Source organism: Macaca nemestrina, chromosome 6 (genome assembly GCF_043159975.1).
Source record: "Macaca nemestrina isolate mMacNem1 chromosome 6, mMacNem.hap1, whole genome shotgun sequence".
Classification (NCBI taxonomy): domain Eukaryota; kingdom Metazoa; phylum Chordata; class Mammalia; order Primates; family Cercopithecidae; genus Macaca; species Macaca nemestrina.
The window spans coordinates 86879638-86897039 of record NC_092130.1 but is presented as its reverse complement, the minus strand read 5'-3'; the positions used below and the strand labels follow the sequence as shown (position 1 = coordinate 86897039).

The window sequence follows — 17402 nt, the reverse complement described above, 5'->3', positions numbered from 1 at the left end:
TATTTATGTCTCAACATCCTCACCAAAATATAAACTGTTTCATATATGGGGAAACTGAACTGAAGCACGCCTAGGCTAACTTTCCAAAATCACAGAACTAAACAAGTATGCAAACCAATGTGAAAACCTATAGCTGTTTCCTATTATCACATTGCTGGCTTCATTTCTATATTCTGAATTATGTAATATAATCATGTAATATATTTAAGCCATGATAGAAAAGATATACACCTTAAGATATCTAGGTCCATATGCTAAATACTTAGTTCGGTTGACATTTTCACTTTTTAAAATAACTGTTCCATAGACACTGACTTCCCTCTGAAAATCTTTTCATACTGCTTGTCCATCCACACTCTGGAACAGCCATTTAAGATCTCTGGTGTTTAAATCTCTCATTACTTCTCCGCTAGCTATTGGCGCTATGTCAACGCTTGGCACCTCATCAGAGGACAAGATCTCTAAGCTCTTTTCCTCAGTCCTGCAGAGCAGTTTTTCAGCAGCAGTTGGGAGACCAAAACTCTTTTTGTACTCCTCCCTAGATGTTCTCTCCTAAGGATACTAGAAGTCACCTCCTCATTAAGACAGTGCTTCCCCTGCCTGGGCCTTACCACACAGATCAAATGTCCCTACCATTTATTATAGCATTTATGCAATACAATACTTTAATATAGCACTTAGGGGGCACAATACTAGTTAGAATTTTTTATTCATTCATTCAACTAATATTTATTGTTTAACTTGTATATGCTAAACCATGGAGACATAACAGTAAGCAAAAAGCAGAAATTCCTTATTCTTACAGAATTTAGTGGAGGATACATATATAGTTTAAGAGATCATACAAATAAAGATAAAATAACAATTTAAAAAACTCATTGAAAAAAAAGCAAAAATGCTATTAGAAGTTGTAGTAAAAATGAAGTTAACTAGTCTTCGGGGTTGATAAAAGGCTTCCCTGCAGAAGTCACATTTGGGCTGAGAGATGAAGATAAGCTGGCATTACCAATGTGAAGGAGAAAGACATTTTAGTGAAAGGGAAAAGCACGTGCAAAGATCCTGTGGCAGAAAGGAACATGGAATAGAAAGAAAATGTAAAGGGGCAAATGTGTGGAAAGCAGAATTCACAGAGTAGCGGGTATCAGAAGAGGGTTGAGAAGTGGGTAAGAGTCACATCTATGTAGATATTATACGCTATGCTAGTTTTTTATACATACTTAAGGATAATGGTAAATTCATGGAAGGTAAGCCATAAGTATGCCATGATAAAATGTGAGTTTTGAAAATAGATTTGGATTTGAGAAAACTCTTGCTACAGTTGGAGAATATTAGAAATGGAAGGCAACATATACACAGGAAGAATGCTAGTGGTCACTGGAGTAGTTAAGAGAGAGATGATGGTAGTTGGGACTAAGGTGAAACTGGTACTATGGAGAGTAGATATTAGAAGTTAAAATTAATGAGACTTAGTAATGGATTTGGTATGTAGGAGATAAAAAAGGTGTCCAATTGCCTCCTAAGTCTAAGTCTCTGGCTTCTACAATTGGATGGATGTACCATTAGCTGAGATAGGGAATAGTAGAAGAGGATCTGTTTGGAGGGGAACATCCTAAGTCCAGTTTTGGTCATGGTGAGTTTGAGATGTCTTTATGATTTCCAGGTGTAAATTTCAAGAAGGTAGTCATGTATGGTTGGTACCCATATATTATGGATCTGTCGTCTTAGGAGAGATTAAAATTAATGATATGGATTTGGGGGCACACAAGGAGTGCAAGAAATCATAGAAATGATAACATCATCTAAGAAAAAAGGTTATAGTATAGAATACTAACAACGTTCAATATTTAATTGCCAGGTTAAAGCAGAGGAACCTGCAAAGGAAAAAGAAAAGCAGCAACAGGAAAGAAAGAAGACAAAAGTGGGTAAATATCTCAGGAGGAAATCAAGAGAATATCTCAAGTTGGAGGGAGTAGACAATGGTATCACATACTGTGGTCAAGTAGGCAAATACAATTGATTTATTCACCAACATGTGATAATATGAGGAAAGGGACTTTGTCTCAAATGTCATTGCCTGCCTCTTCCTTCACCATTGACACCTAGCACAATGCCTTACATGGAGAACATTTTTTGAATGCATTTACTGAAGGAATGATTAAACACATCTTGCTAAACTAAATAAAAGGAAAGACCCACATAGCATGTAATATGAATATAATGAAACCAAAGATAGCTTAATATGTTTAGGGCGGAAAATATATAGATAAATACGAAACAGGATTACATTGAATAGAAGCATAGTAGAAACAAAAAGCCCAGTGGAAAGAAATATATACAGCTCAAAATGGACTGGCCATGAATCAAAGCATCATGTTGTCACCATAAAAGAAAATTAGTAGTTAAAATGAATGGACTGTTTACTCACACTGATTATACTTCTTGGACTCAGTGTACAGTTATGACCTGCTTAGCTAAGGAAGACCTGAAAATACTTTTTTAAACCACATGAAGAGGAAAGTTTACAAAATGATAAAAGACATTATAATGCAACATATTATAATTGACTAGGACAGCATTCTTTCTTGAACATTTCTATGAATGCACAATATGGTATCTGTATTAACCTTGAGATAAATACATTTTCCACATGTCTTAGTTTAATCTAGTATGAAACTGATTATCCTTTCTAAATCAACTCACATTGTTAGCCTATACCACTGCTACGGACAATGAATATAGTACATTTTACTCACTGCTTTGAAAATATATTTATTTTCCCTAAAATAAACTCTTCTAAACTCTATTCCCAGGGTTCTAGGAGAACATGAAAAATTGTGTTTTTATCCATTTCATATTTTTCTCTAGTAAGATTATAGACAAATTTATGGTCCATACTACATTTTAAACTCTATTTGTATTCTGAATTTCATGTCCTTTTTGTTTCTTTCCTTCTCACCCACTTTTAATTAATTATCTTAGTTTATTTAATATTGCTAAATGCTGACTTAAATTCTTTCTGAAACAATGTGCAGGTACAAATAAGTAAGCAAATAGATGAATAACTTACTAACTTCCTTCATGATATTAACTATTTCAGTCACCTCTCCTCTTAGCCTTCCCCTTTACCAAAAGATAGGCCTAATACATTTTTTGTTTGTCATCATCCAACTCCCATATTTCCTTGAACAGTTCATTTTAGTTGCTAATGTGAAGAATAGAGTTTTGAAGGATAATTTTGGGGTGAAAGACTCACACAGACAGCTGATACAGATGAGGGAAATTAATGGAAAGGTGAGATTTTTAAGTTCATATAATGGTGGTCTAGGAATCCCCATTGTAATGTCTGATAAATGCAAATCAATAACTTTAGTTATTTTAAAAGTGCTTTTATTGCTGCCCTGGGTTCCTCTGATTGTACAGTGCTCTGAGCACACTGGATTACAAATCACATGGATCACATCTTTCTAGGCAGATTATATGGACTTAGTTGAAAATATGACACCTGATGGGCAGGTGGGATATCAGTGAGAGTCCTCCTACTATACCTTGCATGGAGAATTTAGAAAGACAAAGGAGAGAACCAAAGGTATTCCAAGAAAGGAAACTGCATAAACAAAGGCCTGAAGCTGAGAATAAGCAACAAATTAAATATCAAAAATATGGAATAACTAAGTCTTAAAGACACAAGAGGAGACTGACTTAACTGGAGCAGAGAAAACTCTCCAGGAAATAAGCCAGAAAACTCTCCAACAAGCAAGCCAGGAGTGACAGTGTGGGTGAAGCAGAAGCTACTACAGGTTTCTGAATGAGAGAGAGACATAATGAAAACAGTCTTTTAAACATGTTAAATAATAGTAAAATGGACTAAGGTTGTTATAAGGGGGTGGAGAGACAAGGGTGATTCTAAGAGAAGTTTGGAAGAAGAATGAACTGAACACAATAATAAACTAGGACTAGAGGAAGAAAAGGCTCAGCATGGAAATCATAATCAAGATTCTATTTTGGAAGCATGTAGCAATACTGTTACTCCTAATAGAAAAGACTCCCTGCATGAAGGACAAGGGAAGAGGGGAAAGAAGGATCATCTGAAGACATGGCATTGAAAGAAAGCGGGTGTTCAAGAAATAAGAACAGCTGGACATACACCGTTGGGGTATAGGTAATCACTCAGAGCTATAGATGTAGAACTGGAAATCATCTGTATAGAGGTTACAGGTTAAGCCATGTGAATTAAAGAGAAATCAAAGAAAACAGATTTTCTTTTTGCTTTTAAAAAAAATGTATTCACAGGTTGGGCGCAGTGGATCATGCCTGTAATCCCAGCACTTTGGGAGGCCAAGGTGGGTGGATCACTTGAGGTCAGGAGTTCAAGACCAGCCTGGCCAACATGGTGAAACTCCGTCTCTACTGAAAATACAAAAAATTAGCCGGGCGTGGTGGCACATGCCTGTAATCCCAGCTACTTGGGAGGCTGAGGCAGGAGAATCACTTGAACCTGGGAGGCAGAGGTTGCAGTGATCCAAGATCGTGCCATTGGACTCCAGCCTGGGTGACAGAGTGAAACTCCATCTCAAAAAAAAAAGTATTCATAATTAATAAAATTAAATTATAATCACTATAAAAAAATTGGAAAATATAGACAACTATGTAGATGAAAATTAAAATTGGTTGCAATCCTACCACCCACAGATAAAAACTATAAACCCACCACTATACATCCTTTCAATATTTATTTTTCTATATGTACTTTTTTTGTGCTCTAAATATGATAGTATAGCATAGTTCAACACTTCCCAATGATGTTCCACCTTCCAATAATTGCTAATTCTCTGCAAAACGAGTTCTCTCGCCCAGCAAGTTTGGGGAATCTGCATACTAGATCATTCCTTTGACACTGTCTTAGTCCATTTTGTGCTGCCATAAAAGAGTAACACAGACTGGGTAATTTACAAAGAAGAAAAAGTTATTTCTCACAGTTCTGGAGGCAGGGAAGTCCAAGATCAAGGCACCAGCATCTGGTGAAGCGATCTTGCTGCATCCTCACGTGGCAGAAAAAGGGCAAGATAAAATGAACCCATCCCTGTAAGCCCTTTTTATGGTAATATTAATCCATTTAAGACAGAAAAACCCACATGATATAAATAACTTCCATTAGACCCCACCACCCAACACAGTTGCATTGGGGATTATATTTCCAACAAATGAATTTTGGAGGACATGTTCAGACCATAGCAGAGCTAAACACTACATACTAGCACGTCAGAGTCCCTACAAAGTTAAATCACAAAAAAGACCTTACATAATTAATAACTGACAATCTTATTTGTGCAGTAGAATGATTTTTCATGTACATCTGTTAACATCACCCTGAACTGCTCTTTCCTTTGAAAGGCAGGGGTATGGTTGTCAAGAGCTTAAGCTTTAGAATAGAACAGGCCTGAGTTCAGAGCCTGGCCTCCAATTTTCTTCTCTCCAGAACATTGCTGCCTATACAGCACTTTGCTCTCCATAAAAGAAGCACCTGAGTACTTACCTTACAGAACTAGTGTGAGGTTTTAAAAAGATCATGTATGTAAAGCGCTGAGCACTGTGTCTGGTACACACTTATCACTCTAAAAACTGGGTTGGCTTTGGTAATTTCATAATTACTAACCTGAATTTTCCCCCTAACTTATCTACCACAATTATTTCCCCATATAATTATTTTTCAAAACCCAGCCTTTTAATCACTCCACAATAGTCTATTATGCCACTATCCCATACTAAATTGTTTAATGCTACAATGTAGAATATTTATTTCCATTTTTTTCTCTTATAAATAATGCTCCGATGGATATCTTCATATATAAAACTTTGTCAACCTCTCTGATTAATTGCTTACAGTTGATTCCTAGAAACAGAATTGTTAGATAAAAGGGCAAAAATATTTTTAAGTTTTTAATACGTATTACTAAACTGTCCTCATGAATTTGCATAAAATTTCATTTCCACTATGAGCTGAATAGTCATCTCCATGTCCTAGTCTTTGTGTTAGGACAATAGTGGGGATCGGTTGCTAAACAGAACAGAAAGAAAAGAAATGTGCATTTTTGCTTGCTGTAGATATAGAAAGAGAAAGAAGTTAATATAAGAACTAGTGTTTGAAAGATAAGCCCATTTCCATGCTGATTTCCAGGACTCTAGCTGGGTTGATCTGAGCAAGCTTGGAAGTGGAAGTCTTACAGACTTATAACTAAAAGAAAATAACTCCAGTGGTTCCAGATATAAAATAAAAGCAGGCAGTAAAATAGGTTAAAGCCAATGTGATAATAACATGGAGAACAGATATGTTTATAAATGTAGGAACTCATCAAATGACAGAGCTTGTTGGCTTGACTCACACTGTAAGAGATCCAGTCATTTGTTACTTTTGCAACAATGAGTATTAAGGAGTTGGCTATTTAATTGCAAATGAAATAAAATATATTTATGTGCAAGATGGCAAGATATATTTACACACAAGATGACAGAGCATTGAGACTATTCCATTTCTAGGACTCAATCATAAGGAATTAATCAGAAATGTAGACAAAGTTTTATATGTAAATGAAGTAATGACAATACATTGAGGTCCTTGAAGATGGGGTCTATGTCTCATTAATGTTGGATTTTTCATTACCCATATGGAAACAGGCACACATTAGGCAAACAGTGTAAGTTTGTTGTGTGTATGGAAACTTTCGTATGTGAGGTTTTCACACCTTCTATTTATGGGTGACAATCTTGTTCCTCAAGAGACAGAGTCAGCTTAGATGGTAAAATAGCTGATAGTGTATTTCCAAGATGAATCAAGAATGTATGGGGATTAACAATGTCTCCTTTAGCTGTACATGATATTTTTATTCTCAGATACCAAGGAAAGGTACTTTCCAATGTTATATTCAGCAAGAAATCAAACTGCCATTTCACATAATGCCACAAAATGCCATCAGATTACTCTGGAAGCACATTTCATACTTTAAATGATTTTTCTTGTTTTTAAGTGCTGTTAATTAAATAATAAAAGTGAAAGATCCTACTCATAATTTGAAAAGTTACTTCTCTCTCAACTTCTACCTAAGGCTCTGAGTTAGTTACATGTCTATGTTTGATAATTAGCTTGAGAACTGTCAAATCCCCAGTCATATATCAAGAAAGACAAATTTTAAAATAAAACTAAATTCCAAAACTTTACAGTTTTCCATTACATCACTAAAGCTATAAGCTAGTAGAATTATGAGGCCTATGCCTTTGCTTCTTGAGCTAAGAAAAGAGAAATAATACTCTTTACTTACCTGCCAATTGTGAAAAGTTGTAAGTTCTTTTTGTAAGATATAAGTTAATTTATATCCACAGATAAAAATTTCTATTAAATTTTAAAAGGAATCATAGAATTACAGATAGTATAGCATTTAGAGGCTCTCACCTGAGTAAAGAAGGGTAGAAATGTGATATGCAAGAAACCCAATATAATGGTTGCTTAAAACATGATTTTAAGGAATCTGAAGTAGACTCATCCAGGCCATGCTGAAAAGTCCTAGGGAAATACAAATCATTAGTTTAGAATATACAGGAAACATTAACTATGACGATTGAAATAACTTTTGATTTTTACTTAGGATTCAGTTAATGATTTTTTTTGTTTGTTTCTTTCTTTGGAGACAGAGTCTTGCTCTGTTGCCCAGTCTGGAGTGTAGTGGCACAATTCCAGCTCACTGCAACCTCTGCCTCCCAGAGTCAAGTGATTCTCCTGCTTCAGCCTCCCAAGTACCTGGGGTTACAGGCACATGCTGCCATGCCTGGCTAATTTTTCTTTTTTCTTTTTTTTTTTGTATTTTAGTAGAGACGGAGGTTCAACATGTTGCCCAGGTTGATCTTGAACTCCTGAGCTCAGGCAATCCGCCCATCTCAGCCTCCCAAAGTGCTGGGATTACAGGCATGAGCCACTGTGCCTGGCTCAGTTAATGATTTTTACACAAAACGGTATTGTGCTAGAATGGACAATGCCCCCACTTCATCCGCTTGGGATTTATGTTAATAGGTGACTCGGGGCCAGGTGGGCAAGTCAGCACAGCCATGAAAAACCACAAGTTAAGACTTAGAATTTTTATGAACCTCTATAAAACCAATCCTTACACTTGGGGAAGGTGTAACAATACCATTATCATTTAATTTTTTAAAATCTCATGTTATACAATTTGTCATGACAAAAGGATAAAGAATAGTACAATGAATATTACTTATGTTTCCCATGAGTAGTATTTTTATATACCATTGTTATCTTCTTCAACCTGGATCCAATAAATGCCAGTGTTTGCTTCACTAATGTAAAAATTTTAGCATCATGGTACCTCTTTTTAATCTTTAAAGTGATTTATAAGTATTAAATAATTAATCAGAATTTATAATTAATTTTGTATACTCCTAAGGGTCTAGAGAGGGTTTATAAAGAAGAATTTAGTTGTAAAATACATAATTATAATTTCAAAATTAAAACAATGCAACCCGAATATCTGATGTACAACTATCAACGGTTACTGCAACATTTTTCTAGGCTGGCTCAAATTCAACTCTAAATCTTGACACAATAGAAAAGAATTTGTTACATAAAATCTTTAGCAGATAACTTGGCTAGTAAAAAAATGTATAACAACAGGAGGTTATATTTTCCTACACAGAGTTATGAGCAGTGACTGAGAATGCTCTAGAAATGGAATTTTTGAGGTGGTACCAGCTCTCTTTATATACAGTACAGGAGCAATAGTGACTTTTGATATCCAGAACAGAATTCCATTTTGAAAATCCACCTTTATCTTTTCACTCCACATCTTGCTTCTTGTGTCTTCATGTTTTTTTCAAATTTGACCCTTCTTTCCCCCTGATTGTCTTGCTAAATAGAACATCTTCTAATTAAATAGACTTGGATGTTTTTTAGACTTTAATATATCATCTCTTCTTTAAAAGGCTTTTTTTTCTCAGTAAATCTCAGATCAAAATAGAAATTCCTTAAATAGGCTTCAAAGTCAGGCTGTAATATTTCCATCTCACGTATTCCACTATGTGAGCTAGAGAAGTAGGCAGAAGCCAGACCAGGTACCAGGATATGTTTTTCTAAGGAGTTTGGACTTAGTACTGGCAATAACGAACCATTGAAGAGTTTATGGCATGGGATTAACCCTAGCAGTTTTACATCCTAGAAAAATCACTTTAGCAGTAGTGAGGGGAGCAGATTGGAAAGAGTCAGGCAGGAGGGAGGGAGATAATGAAGGCAATATTGTAGTAGACAGGTCAGAGAGGATAAGATACTGAACCAAGGTAAGAGACAGGAGATAGTAAGTAGGAGACAAATATAAAACTTGTTAAATTCATAGAACAAACAATATTCATCTCCTAATGACATGGAGTTGGTGATGGTATGAGTGGGAAGATAGAAGGAGAAAATTAAGGAAAATGAAGAAGCCTAGGATACATTTCAAGTATTTTACTTAGTTTTAGATATGTTAAGGGAGCTACAGACATCTGAAGTACATCCAAGGCATTGAATAGTAATTTGGATTTACTGATACAGCACATACAAGAGCTGTCTGGTTTGAAGACACCAATGTGGAAGTCATCAACATAATGGTATAGCCATAGCAATGGATGAATTCACACCCCCTCACCCCATCCCCCACCAAAAAACAAAAAAGGAACGTAATATGTAAAGACAATCAAAGATAAAACTCTGGAACATACCCACACTTAAAGGGCAAGGCCAGAAAAAGAAACATTCTAGCAAAACCAAGAAGGAATAATCAGAGAAGTAGGCCAAGACACGGGAGAAAGTGGTATTAGAGAAGCCAAGAGAAGAGAAAATGACCGAATCCACTGGAGTTAGCAATCGGGAGTGTATGGAGGACCCTGCCCATGTTGCTAGCTTAGCATGCTGAGGGTAGAAGTCCAATTGCAGTGCACTGAGTGAGTGGTAGGTATAAAAGTAGACAATGAATGAAAACTGTTTTGGGAGGGAAACATAATAGTAATGGAGGAACATTTTTTAATATAGGACATGTTTGGGGGAAGGAGCCACAAGACAAGATAGAAAGAATATTTAAAAGGCCATGAGTAGGAGGTAAATGCAATTAAGAGGTCAGGTAAAAAGATTTACTCTAATTGGGAAAATAGACATATCGATCAGAGAGTAATCAAAGGATGTAGAGGTGAGTGGGGAGAATAATTATTAAGAACAGAAATGAGAAGTTAAAGTGCATTCATGATGGTGTGGATTTTCTTAGAGAAGCACAGGAACAAGGCTATCTGCTAACAAACACATGGGGCAAGGATCAGGGGCTTGACCCAAGTGGGGAAGGATGAAAAAAGGAGTTACCCAAGATTTGGCAAAGAGTGGAATTGTCAAAAGGTATAAAAGGAGAGGTGGGTGATATTCTCTAAAAGTGTACCAGAGTCTGGATAGAGCCCAAGAAGGTGAGGGTATGAGGAGGACCACGCCACTGCAAGAGAGCTAGGAAAAGGAGGGTGCTGGTACAATGTGACAGGAGATGCAGCAAGTGGCCTGGAGAGAAAGGCAGTCTCAAAGGAAGAGAGAGACTCAAAGACTCAGAGAAAAGGATGGGTGATGAGAGAGCAGGAGAGACTGGAGAATGTGGACAAAGATACTACATATCTTTGTAGCCTTTTTCATAGCCTATGCCTACTTTCCCTCACACTTCCTTGATCTCTTTGCATAAAATCCCTATTTGTCTAGTTGTCTGAGGGTTACCTCATTTCTCTAAGAATGAATACCTTATCTAGATGACTTGTCTATCATGTTCAGGTAGCTCCATAGATTGCTCTACCTCTGAAGCTTCTCTAGTAAGTCTTCTCTGACTACCCTTTCACAACCTTATCCCCTCTCTATGCTCTAATTTTGGTTTGTTTCTTTATAGGATTTAACTCTACCTCCAATCCCTTTGCATTTACTTTTTTATCTGCTCCATACCCTAAGGGTAAGGTCATCAAAAGTTATATAGAGGTAGTGTATGGGCACATGCAGGAACCGGAGCCAGAGAACCTGGGCTTATATCCTGAATATGCTTTTATTAACAGGCAATGCTGGTGGCAGTATATTTAGCCTTAGTTTTCTCATTTGTAAAATGGGGATTAAAATAGTAAATCCCCTCAGAGTCAGTGTGAACATTAAGTAGAATAATGTATTTAAAGCATTTAGGAAAGTGCCTTGTACACAATAAGTGCTCAATATAAGTAAGTTATCATTATAAGATAACAATCAGTAGAAATTGTCCTTAAAAAAGTCTATGGCCATTTCAAAACTGACATGAAATTTCTGATAGTCTAAGTGGTTGCCTAGCTGCAGTTTTATTCTCACAACTAGACAAAATAAAGGAGGATCTAAAAATAATGGCATGGTTATTTAGTACATAAATTTCTTAGATGACAAACCATTGGCAATATGATATTTATCTGAGCATTTCTGCCAGTACCTAAACTCTTTTACTCCACTGACAGTTTCTCAGTCATACTGGTTATAGTAAGGTTATTTGGCTATAAGAGATATTATGGCAGATGTTTATGGTCTCAAAGGGAGTGAGATCTGTATGAGCATTTAATTCCACAGCAAGATCCCAAATTAGTTTCATTATTCTAGAGAGTATAACAGGGTGAAAATTGGCCCACAAGCCTCAATGGGAGAATGAAATTATGAGCTAGCTATTAGATAACCTCTAATGATGTTTTGGTATACAGTTAAAAGAGAGGATGCTCTAAATAATTCATAGTGGAGAGTAAAATACAATTGTATGAGCCATAGAATTATATTTTTCACAAGACATAAGAGAATTTTGATACAGCAAATTTAAATACTTTCATAAAAATAAATGTCATAAGTTTGAAGCAGGTACATTTCTTCACATTCCCAAATGACACACTGTAAAGATGACTTTACTTAAGGGCAAAAGAGTGATTTGGGGAAAATTCCTTGCCTTTGCCCTTCCTCCCACCCCAACTAGCCATGCCCCTTCCTTGCCTTAGCATTATACTGCCTCTTTGCTGACCACACCAGCACTCTGTCCTAGATTCATTCTCTCTGGGTTCTCTGATCTACACCTATGTTGCCAGAATTCCTTTTTTCTTTAACAAAACTGATCAGGTCTTTGGGTTTATTTAGCCAGATGCTGAAAGGAGATAAAAACCAATGCACATCAAAAGTGAGAAGAATTGATGAGCTAAAAAGAGTTAGCTGGGTTTTATGCTTCTCTTGTGTCATGTTGTTTTGGCTGCCCCCGCAGGAGAAACAGGTCTCATAATATGATATTAATGGAATAAACCTCCATGACTGAATTAAGGTAGCCCAAGGATGTAAGCTCTATGCGAGTGGAGGGTCAGGTTAGATTTCTTGAGTCATCTGTGCCTGCCATGGTGCCTGGGCCACTGGAGGCGTGCAATAAATCATACCAAGAGAAGACCACAACCTTAGACAAGGCAGAATTAATGTGAAACTGAATAACTAAGATAGCCCTGGAAAGCTCGAGATAACTGAGGACATGTGAACCTTTCTGATGGCCCTAGAATCACAGACAACTACCTATGAATACTGAATTCAAGATTTTAAACAGAATTCTAAGTCGCTGCTTCGCTTTCAAAAACCGGCATTATACCCGAGACTATAAGTTGTTGCCTAAATGTCATTAAGTGACATTTAAGTGCCTTGAATTTCTCATGATGAAAATAACTCTTTGAGGTTAGCAAATGATAACTGGAGGTTAGAGAATAACTGGCCCATAGTAGATACATGGTAAATACATGGCAAAAGAAAGAAAGAATGAATAAAAGGTATTACCAGACCTTGCTTAGTTAAAAGGAGGATGAGTTTTAAGGGCCATCTGTGAAGAGCAATTGTGGGTGGTAGACAGCCAACGGGCAGGTTGAGGACAGGAGGTGGAGAGAGAGAAAGACTGGACCTCGGGGTACACCAGGAGTCAGCCAGTCGAATATTCTGGGAGCAGCCCTCTCTAAATTTAATGACTGGCTCTTTTGGAGTATTTTAACCTTATTAGGATGACACATAAAGCTGTTTAATTTTGTGTTTTTTTAAAAATGAGATTTCCCTTTTAAAATAATGTTTACAGGAAGGTGGATAAAGGGAGTCATTAAACCTAAACAAAATGACTAAGACAAGAAACTTCACTTTCTGGAAAATTTTGCATTCTGACAGATACCTTTTAAAAAAAATCATTTTAAGTATGTTTAAATTTCCATTCAGTCTATATTCATTTTCACAACTTTATTGAGATGTATAATTCATATACCATAAGATTTACCCATTTAAAGTATATAGATGGTTTATACTATATATATACTATATAGATGGTTATACTATGCAGCTGCATAACCTTCATCAGTATCTAATTTTAGAATATTTTATTCCCAAATGAAACTCTGTATCCATTAGCAGTTACTCCCCATTCCCTCCTCCCCTCACCCTCTGGTAACCACTGATCTACTCTCTGTCTCTACGGATAAGCCTATTCTGGACATTTCTAATAAATAGAATCAAACAATATGTGGGCTCTTGTGTCTGGCTGTTTTCACTTAGCATGTTTTTGAGGTTCCTCCCTGTGGCAGCACATATTAGCACTTTATTCCTCTTTATTGCGGAATAATATTCCACTGTATGGATATGCCACATTTTATGTATCCATTCACTAGTTGATGGACATTTGGCTGCTTTCTCATTGTGTTATTTTGAAAAATTCTGAAACATAAATTTTTGTACGGACATAACATTTTGAACACTCCTACACAAATTTTTGTGTGGACATAATACTTTCATTGTTGGGCCATATGACCATATGCTCAACATTTCACATAAGCATATTCTATGCTTAACTTGAGGACCTGCCTATTTTCCAAGGTGTGCCAGTCATTCCTGAGGTAGGAAAAGCAAAGGCCTATTTTATTTTCTGAGAGACAGTGAAATAGTTTCTTTTTAAACAAAGGGTAAGGCCATAACCTCGAAAGCCCTAACATTAGTTTGAAACAGAACTATAGACAGAGCATTGGAATTTGGTGACTAAAAAAGCCTTATGAGTGACAACAAATGGACCCCAAGATGAGGCTGCTATTCCTTGGCTTAGTGATCTACCTTTGGGTATATTTCTGATGACCCTATCTTTTGCATGACTTGTTGGCAGTTGTATTGAAATCCCACACTTCCATCTTACTAAATGTTGAAATAGCCAGCTTTCAAAAAGTTTCTACTATTAGGAGTTTTGGTATAACACATCAAAACATTTGGATAAATATAGACATAGACATTAGATATACATATGAAATTCATTATCTAATTCTACCTTTTATTATAGATTTAGGGAGGACAATATTATTTTACAATAAAATAAAAAATAACATCATCTTTTCTTAAATTACTTGTGGCAGATATTAAATCTGGTTCATTGTTGCATCCCTTATCTTTAATCATAGGGGCTAGAGAGGCAACATTTGTCGAATTGAAACTGAATTGCATTTACCCAAAAATTCTAGTAATTAATTTTTAACCTGCTACACATGAACTAAAACTAAAGTCTACGCATCCAAAATGCAACATATGAAATCACTGGGTGGGGATGTGTATGAACATGTATGTGAATATGCTTCGGAACCTGCAGTTTAACTGCCTTTATGAAAGAAATATAAGTGATAAGCACTTTGGAAAATACATGGTGAATATTTTCTGTTTCAGCATGTTCCTTTCCCTGGAGAACAAAGCTGAAGTACTCCTTTTACAACATTCTAACAGAAATCTATAAAGGCGAGTTAAAAAAGAACATATATTTTTGCAAACAGGTTTCCTTCTTCCTGAAAAGACTTTAAAATCATGTATTCCTGTCCAGGGATTTCGTGGTCCTACGCTAAGTTCAGAAAGGAAAACACATTCAGTTCATCTGTCAGAACTACTTGAAATAAAGGCAGTCACCTTCTAAAAGGGCATATCACGTAGAGTGACAAATGTCAGGTACCGTTTATAAAAATTCAATACTATTAACATCTGATTGCTACTTTTCACCAATTCCTCAAAGAATGGGTTTAATTTTTTAATGTGAGATTCACAATTTTTTCTAATATGCTAATAGTATGATGGATTCATATCTTGGATGTGTAAAAAAGCCCAATAAGTCTATAGAGTTCTTGCAACACACAAATATATTTTTCCCTAATTGGCAAAGAACATGCTGCCCTGTAGATTTCATTTGTCAATACAAAACAAAGTATATTTCAAAGATTAGATATGTAGTCTAGGAAAACAATCATGACATTTAAGTAAACATAAATGGATAAAACTTTTGAAATTTTTTGAACTGAGAAATATTTTAAAAGAATTAAAGTATATCTAGATTTTTGTTCATGCTTCAAAGCAATATAGCTATCTATGTTTTATATTAAGAAAAACCAGAGGCAGTGCTTAGCGTAAAATGTTCTGTAATCCTGGTTGAAATTAGCAATTTAAATTTGCTGAATGAGGTTACAGTGCAATATCTAATGCACAAATCATAGAGATTTGAGTACTTGCATAGTTGTTAAAAATGTATCAAAAAGCCATAGGTTAACAATAATGAATGTATGTTACATTATTATTAAAATATGCAATCTTTGGTAATAATTTATTTGTTTTACAAATGCATTGGGGGGCTAAAATTTATCAATTCATCTGTGACAAAGCATGAAATTCAATATTGCTCACCATGACCAATCCATGAAATTTGTCAACTTTGTTCCCGATTTTCACAGGGCCTTCCTCTTAGATGAAATGACCCATTGAACTGAGAGCATAGCAATTTTTTCATCTATGGTAAATCAGTTTAGTTTCCTAGGATTTATTATGGGCTTCAGACTTGAGCTTTTTATGATTATGAACCATTATGTACATAATATCAACCGTATGGTGATTTATCTCACTGTTTCTTCCCCTTTCTGAAAGAATTCTCCATTTCTAAAAGTAGTTCTCAACGTGTGTTGCTAGAAGGAACACTCTGGAAACAATAGGTTTATTGAAAGTCAGAGTAGGTGAAGCCGAAATAAAAGCTGTTAATTCTTTTAGAATATCTAATACAAATGTGTCAAAATTTATTAAAAATTAAGATTTGTATATCGCTTTTACCAGAATGTTATGCAAAGAAACACTTGACCTGATTTATCCTTAGAAATAGACATGTGAAATTTTTACTACCCATGAAGATATAATTATTTGGTTAAAAAATAAAAGTGACAATTTTGGAGGAGGATATAAACAAAATGGTATTAATGTTTTATGATAAGACATATTCTAACCTCCTCTATAACATTACAGATTTGAACTGCATTAACCAGAAATCAAAGTAATTCCACATTTCTAGATTTTTCTAAATCTTATTTGTTGAGCTAAGTAAAATATTTCCACATTTTAAAAATGTAATTATTATTTCTATTTCCATTTGCCATTGCTAGCTGAGGTATATCTCAAATATAGTTTTCTTTTTCATAAAGTATCAAAAAATCACTGTGATTATCAGGCCATCAATATAATTTTATCATTTAAACAACCCAAATAGTGAAGCTAAAAATGTTCCTGATTATATTAGAGCTTTATCAGCTGAATGGGGTTGACCAATAGAGACATAACACATTTTCGGGCACTGAATTGCATTGAGAATTATGAAACTCTATTGGTTGGTGTTAGTTTTATAAAATGGCCCAGTTCACAGTATCAAAAATGCACTTCTAAAGATTTCTACTTGTAACTTCACATAATTCAATAAGTGTTATGGAAATAACTTGTTAATCACATTATTATATATCATAATAGCTAAAAGGAAAATACATTTGATACTTACTTATACAATTCTGTTAATGGTGAAGTCAAAATGACTAATGTTGTAAACAGATTATTACAATGGGTATGAATTTTAAAAATTTTATCATCTGTATGCTGATGAGGATTCAAAAGTTTCTGTACAGATGTACAAACGGACCATAACATGTTCTCAGTGCATATCAAAATGGTTGTGACATCAAGTCTGTTGGAAAGAAAGAAGAGAAAATCATGTTAAACAAAACAATGTTTCTGCTTGGTAGGCACTTTAATTCATATCTCTTGTACTAAGCATATGTAAGAATAGAAGAATTCAGTTAGATACCAGAGCTTCAGAGATCTAAACCAAATAGAAAGTATCAAAGATAGATACTCTTTGAATTTCTAGGTGTTAGATGACCCACAATACCATTATCTTTAGGGATGGTGAGCTCTGTAATAGCGTTTTAGGAGTGCTTTTAAAAAATGTTTATTTTACATTATTAGGATTCTGTTCAAGAAACTCAAGAGATCATCCCGGAAATTACACTGAGTCAAAGAG

At 35.3% G+C, this 17402-nt stretch overlaps 1 protein-coding gene across 21 annotated transcripts in view; it reads right to left on the bottom strand.

The window, feature by feature from the left end:
• The window catches only part of LOC105491963 (KIAA0825 ortholog), a 473971-nt gene that overhangs the window by 306634 nt on the left and 149935 nt on the right, over positions 1 to 17402 (bottom strand). For all 21 annotated transcript variants that reach the window (XR_011624178.1, XM_071097811.1, XM_011758773.3 and 18 more), the window contains 2 exons: positions 16884 to 17066; positions 7445 to 7555 (listed from right to left, as the gene is read on the bottom strand). Coding sequence is in view for 20 of the 21 variants with exons in the window: in XM_071097811.1 (XP_070953912.1) it covers positions 7445 to 7555; positions 16884 to 17066 (294 nt within the window). In the remaining variant the exon portion in view is untranslated. The remainder of the gene's footprint in view (positions 1 to 7444; positions 7556 to 16883; positions 17067 to 17402) is intronic.